The 6795-nt window shown below is 42.1% G+C and overlaps 1 protein-coding gene and 1 non-coding gene across 2 annotated transcripts; one reads left to right on the top strand and one right to left on the bottom strand.

Moving 5' to 3' along the window:
* Nucleotides 1-1277: 1277 nt before the first annotated feature.
* Nucleotides 1278-3019, bottom strand: LOC142169808 (uncharacterized). The gene is made up of 4 exons (XM_075231727.1): nt 2799-3019; nt 2545-2672; nt 1515-2118; nt 1278-1362 (listed from the first exon to the last, which is right to left on the bottom strand). The coding sequence occupies exons 1-4, from the start codon at nt 3017-3019 to the stop codon at nt 1278-1280; spliced, it is 1038 nt and encodes a 345-aa protein (XP_075087828.1).
* Nucleotides 3020-6212: 3193 nt separating this feature from the next.
* Nucleotides 6213-6319, top strand: LOC142169971 (small nucleolar RNA R71). The gene has a single exon (XR_012699590.1). It is a non-coding gene; the product is annotated as a small nucleolar RNA R71 (small nucleolar RNA).
* The last annotated feature ends 476 nt before the right edge of the window (nt 6320-6795 follow it).

The following is a 6795-nucleotide window of genomic DNA, read 5'->3' as shown; positions in this document are numbered from 1 at the left end:
TAACTCACCCAGGATTAGTTTTATCACGACACTCTAGTCAAAACAGTTAAGCAAATTTAAGAATATACGATTTAAGGTACTTATACTAGAGTCAAAATCTAAGCCTAAACGTGACAACCAGAATACTCACTATTCTCAAGGCATAACAAAGTCAAGAGATATTGCTTCAATTCAATTCATAGCACAATGGTTTATATTCCTAAAAATTAAAACTAACTACACCCGGTTCAACCAAAACCCTTGGAAAAAGAACCGAGGTACAAAGAAAAACCAAGGGGGAATTACTACACTACCTACAAAGAAAATATTTTTTTTTTCTTTAGACTTAATTCCCTCAAGAAAACTGTCTAGGAGATCCATCGTCGGGAAGAGTCCCATTTTCTACTTTTTTTAAAAAAGGCTAAGATGACACTAACTAAAATAAAACAAGACTAATGGGTTTATGGGTTTGGGACACACAACAACAATACCATTCCTATGGGGTTTATGGGTTTGGGACACACAAACACATTGATACTATGAAGAACAACCCCAAAAGTTTTATCTAATTTCATACGTTTACCCAATTCGAAATTGTCAAAGAATGGAGGTAGAAACCATACCTTAGATATTTAGGAGGAGGGATTTCCCTTGAATTGATGTTGCAAGTGAAGGAAGGAGTAGAAGAATACTTGTCTTCAATTGGTTTGTGAGGGAGAGGGTTTTGGCAGTATGTTCTTGAGGCGTGAGTTCTTGAGGCATGAGTGTGTGAGATTGTTATGAGGCAGTATGGTTGAGGCGTTTAGTTTAGGTTTTAAGGGAAGGGGTTAAAAGAAACAAAACAAAAGAAATTAAAAGAAAACCAAAAAAAAAAAGAATACTTACCTGGCGACGCGAGGCTACTGGCTCGTTATATCCCTTGCGAAGTGAGCTCCAACGCGAGCTATGGGGCATGCGGCGCGAGGGTTTTCGCGAGATGCAGCTCGCTATACCCCTTGCGAAGCGAGCTCCAATGCGAGATACAAACCTGGCGACGCGAGACTTTCCGCCTGGACAAGTGCGTTGGGGACCTGGCACCGCGAGGTCTAGTGCACGGTCCACTGGTACTGCCTACAAACATGTTAGTGCCTACAAACAAAAATAAAAAATTCTAGTTATGCCAACAATCAACTACAAATTGGGTTGCCTCCCAACGAGCGCCTTAGTTAACATCACGGCATGATGAATACAACATTACAATGGGTTGCCTCCCATGAAGCGCCTGATTTAACGTCGTAGCATGACGCAGACAATCGAACTTAAGGCTCGCTCAAAATTTTTGGCTCTTGCAAATGAGTCACTGATACTACTTTCGTCTCATCCATGCCCAAGTAATCTTTCAACCTGTGACCATTGACTCTAAACTTGCAAGAGCCATCTTCTAATGCAATCTCTACGGCTCTGGTGGGATGAATCTCTAGCACATGAAATGGTCCTGACCATCTTGACTTCAATTTGCCCGGAAACAACCTCAATCTCGAATTGAATAATAATACCACATCTCCGGTTTAAAATTTCGCTCAAGAATGTTTTTGTCATGCACCGGTTTCATTCTTTCCTTATATAACCTTGTACTCTCAAAAGCATGGTAATAGAACTCGTCAAGTTCATGTAGCTCTGTGACTCTACTAGTTCCAGCGGCTTCCAAGTCCAGATTTAATTGTCGTAACGCCCAGAAGTCTCTATGCTCTAACTCGACCGGTAAGTGACATTCTTTTTCAAACACCAATTTGTACGATGACATGCCAATCGGAGTTTTGAATGCAGTGCGGTAGGCCCATAGCGCATCATCCAATTTTCTCACCCAATCAGTCCGAGTAACATTTACAGTTTTGGTCAAAATACTCTTGATTTCTCTGTTTGACACCTCCACTTTCCCACTTGTTTGTGGGTGATACAGAGTAGCAACTTTATGGAGAACGCCATATTTCTCCAACAACTTTGCAAAGGCTCGGTTGCAGAAGTGAGTGCCTCTATCACTGATGTTCGCTCTTGGAGTACCAAATCGGGTGAAGATATTTTTTCTCAAGAAACCAATAACTGCCTTCGCATCATTTGTTGGAAGTGCCACGGCTTCTACCCATTTCGAGACATAGTCCACTGCTACAAGTATGTACTTGTTATTATATGAGCTGACAAATGGTCCCATAAAATCGATTCCCCATACATCGAATACTTCCACCTCTTGAATTGGGTTCATGGACATCTCATGTCGACGGGAAATATTTCCCGTCCATTGACACTCATCACAACTTTTCATCCAGAAGTGTGCATCTTTAAACAATGTCGGCCAATAAAAGCCTGACTCCAACACTTTAGCAGCTGTCCTTACTCCTCCAAAATGACCTTCATACGGTGAAGCATGACATGCCTGCAAAATAGAAGATTGGTCTATCTCGGGAATGCATCTCCGGATCATGTTATCAAGACAAATCTTAAACAAATATGGTTCATCCCAGAAATATATGCGACAATCACGAAAAAACTTTTTCTTTTGCACAAAAGACAAGTCATAGGGAACAATACCGATTGCCAGGTAATTTGCAATATCCGCATACCATGGCGTAACCTCAAGCCTCATGGCTAAAAGTTGTTCATCTGGGAAAGTCTCCATGATCTCTTCCACCTCAACCTTCTTTTTCGCTCCTTCAAGCCTGGACAAATGATCAACAACTTATTTTTCTATTCCCTTTCGATCACGGATTTCCATGTCGAACTCTTGTAGCAGTAGCACCCATCAAATTAGGCGCGACTTTGACTCCTTTTTCTCAATTAGGTACCTGAGGGTAGCATGGTCAGTATAAACAATTACCTTCAAGCTTATCAGGTATGACCTGAATTTATCAAATACGAACACCACAACTAGCATCTTTTTCTCTGTCACAGTGTAATTCAGTTGGGCGACGCTCAAGGTTCTGCTAGCATAGTAGATTGGATGCATGACTTTATCTTTTCGCTGCTCAAGAACTGCTCCTACAGCATAGTCGCTTGCATCACACATCAGCTCAAAAGGTTGCCCCTAGTCGGGGGCCACTATGATTGGTGCAGTCACTAGTTTCTTCTTCAACTCCTCAAACGCTACCCTACAGTCATCAGAAAACACAAAAGGGTGATTTTTTTCAAGCAATTTACACAAGAGGTTAGAAATTTTGGAGAAATCTTTTATAAACCGTCTGTAAAAACTGGCGTGGCCAAGGAAGCTTCTTATTGCTTTGACGGAAAAGGGTGGTGGTAACTTTTCTATCACATCAACCTTTCCACGATCCACCTCAATGCCCTTACTTGATACTAGGTGCCCCAAGACTATCCCTTCCTGTACCATGAAATGGAACTTTTCCCAGTTAAGCACCAGATTAGTCTGCACACATCTTTTCAGCACTCTTTTTAGATTCTTAAGGCAGTCATCGAACGAGTCTCCCACCACTGAGAAATCATCCATGAAGACTTCCATTATGTCTTCTAATATATCTCTGAAGATGGCCATCATACACCTTTGAAATGTGGCGGGTGCGTTGCATAGGCCGAACGACATTCTCCGGAAAGCATAGACGCCATATAGACATATGAATGACGTTTTCTTTCTATCTTCCGGGGCAATAGAGATTTGATTATATCCTGAGTATCCATCTAGAAAGCAGAAGTGGGACCTCTCAGCCAATCTATCTAACATCTGATCAATGAACGACATGGGAAAATGGTCTTTTCGGGTGGCCTTGTTCAATCTTCTGTAGTCCATACAAATTCGCCACCCCGTGACTGTTCTTGTTGAGATCAGCTCGTTGTTCTCATTTTGTACTACAGTCATTCCACCTTTCTTTGGCATACACTGAACTGGCCTAACCCAGCTGCTGTCAGAGATGGGGAAAATGATTCCCGCATCTAACCACTTTATCACCTCATTTTTCACGACTTCTTTCATGTTGGGGTTCAACCTTGTTTGATGTTCTCTGGCAGATTTATGCCCATCTTCCAGTAAAATCTTATGCATACAGAAGTCCAGGCTGATACCCTTAATGTCTACAATAGTCCAACCAATTGCAGTTTTGCACTCTATTAATACCTGCAAAAGTTGTTCTACCTGCACATCTAACAAACCTGATGAGATAATAACAGGTAAAGTTGAGTTAGGTCCCAAGAAAGCATACCTGAGGTGAGGTGGTAGCGGTTTCAGTTCCAACTGTGGTGGCTCTTCGATCGATGGCTTAGCTGGAGGAGCCTTTCTTTCTTCTAAGTGCAAAGACTCAAATTCGAGCTCTCTTTTCCAGAACCCTTGGCCTTCAAGAGCCAGCACCCACTCCGCCAAGTCCTCTCCATTTATTTCTTCTAAGTTCATGAGACAGGCTGCTAGGGGGTCTTTAGCGTTCAGAGCCTCATCTTCCTCCTCCAAAATTACATCCACGGCTTCTATCAGAGAGCAGTTAGCAAATTCACTTGGTCACCGCATATACTTCTGCACATTGAACGCTATCTCTTCATTGTTCTGTCTCATTTTTAGCTCTCTAGTTTCAAAATCAATTAGAGCTCTCCCGGTGGCCAAGAATGGTATTCCAAAAATTATGGGAATCTCCTCGTCAACCCGACAGTCCAGAATGACAAAATTTGATTGAAACACAAACTTTCCAACCTGCACTAGTACATCATCAAGGATACCTGATGGCCTCTTCACTGTCCGGTCGGCTAACTATAGTAACATGGATGTGGGTCTTGCTCTTCCAATGCCTAACCTTTTATAGATAGCCAAGGGCATCAAGTTTATGCTTGCCCCTAAATCACACAATGCTTTTGCAAAAGCATAGCTGCCTATTGTGCATGGGATTGTGAAACTCCCTGGGTCTGACAACTTCTCAACTATGGGTCTCGTCACAACATCACTACAGGTATGGGTTAGTGTAAAAGTGGCCAAGTCTTGGAAGTCAAACTTACGAGACATCAAATCCTTCATCATTTTGGCATACCCAGGCATATCCCTCAAGGCGTCAATTAGTGGAATGTTCACCTGGATTTGCTTTAACATCTCCATGAATTTCTTATACTGTTCATCCTTCTAATATTTGGGCAACCTCTGTGGGAAGGGTGCTGGAGGTCGCTTCCTTCCTGTGATTTGAGTTTGATCCTGCTCGGGCACTGCTTCCACTGTCGTTTCTTGCACTACCTCAGTCTCCTTTGCAACCTCTTTTTCTTTGCTTGTGCTCTATTGTGCATGTTGTATCGTTACCTTAGTTAACTTGTTTAATCATCTACCTCAATGGGTACTGGCACAAGTGTTTCAGTTGGTCGGATTTCGCGAGCAATTTCTTGCTCTAGATCTAGATCTCTACGATTTTTTAGACTCACCGCCATAAGCTGTTTCGGGCCCTACTCTTTTGGATTGACATGAGTGTATACATGTAACGTCCCTTGGGGACGATTATTCGGAGCCATCGATATCTGCCCTAGTTGAATCTCAATGCCTTTGATAGTTGAGTCATGCGATACTACCTTTTCTTGTATCTGGTGGGCCTTTTCTTCCATTTTTCCTCTAGCCCCAATGTGTTATTGCAGCATTCCTTTAATTTTAAACAATCCATCATCTTGTCGCACTATCTATTGTTGTTGAGGCTGTTGATAAGCTGGTTGCTAATTTTGCTGGTTGTATCCATGTTGCCTTTCGTAAGGCACAACTTGACCCTGTGGTCTCATAGCCCCAGGATTGTTGCTATTATTGTACTGCTGTTATGCTGGTCTATATTACTGATTCTGCTGCCCCCAATTCTGACCACCTTGCCTCTGTCCTCCGTAGTTGGCCACATAGTTCATATTTTCCTGATAGTTCTGGTTGTTACTTTCAGCACTCCACGAGCATACATATGGTTGGTTAATGCATGGTGTACATAAGCCCCCATTAATCGCATCAACTATGTGTACTTGCTTTTGGCCTAATTCATCAATCTTTTTGGTGAGGAGACTCATTTGCGTCATCAGAGTGGCCATATTCTCAGCTATAGAGTTGTTTGAGTCCAAAGCTACTGAGTGAACGATAGAAGTGATTATAGAGTCTTGTCATCCATCTTGAGTTTTGAGCCATTTTATTAAGTAAGATCTTGCATTCTCTGAATGATTTGCTCAAAAATGCTCCACCTGCTGAAGCATCAACATTAGCCTTCAAGCTATCTGCCAATCCAATGTAGAACCTTTGCCCCAACATCTGATCTGGAATGCTATGATGTGGACACTTAACCAGCATACCTTTGAACCTCTCCCACGTTTCTTGTAGTGTTTCAGTTGGTTTCTGCCTGAAGCTCAATATCTCATCAACTTGTTTGGCAGTCTTATTGGGTAGGTAGAACTTGTTCATAAATTGCTTGACTAATTCCTCCCAAGTAGTGATGGAGTTTATGGGGAGTGAATTGAGCCAAGTTTGATCCTCTCTCATCACTGAGAATGGAAACAACAACAGCCTTATTACTTCCGGTGTCACATTTGGTTGCCTTTGTGTGACACATATCGACAGGAAATTTTTCAAATGCTGCTGAGGATCTTCAATGTAAGACCCTGAGAACAGTCCCCTGTTCTGCAACAAATGTAGCATGTTGTTTGTGATTTAAAATGATTCCACTTGTATTTGAGGGATTGCAATTGCGGTTGCTAGATTTTCGGTAGTGGGTTGTGCCCAATCATAAAAGGTTGCTTCTGGCACAATAGGCGCCACACCCTGATTGTTCGGGTCATTCACATTATTTCTGTTGTTTGGGTTTTCTATTACGTCATCCATGTCTAGTTCGATTAGTTCTGTTGAGT

Source organism: Nicotiana tabacum, chromosome 15 (assembly GCF_000715075.1).
Source record: "Nicotiana tabacum cultivar K326 chromosome 15, ASM71507v2, whole genome shotgun sequence".
Taxonomy (NCBI): domain Eukaryota; kingdom Viridiplantae; phylum Streptophyta; class Magnoliopsida; order Solanales; family Solanaceae; genus Nicotiana; species Nicotiana tabacum.
This window is presented reverse-complemented; position numbering and strand designations above follow the sequence as displayed.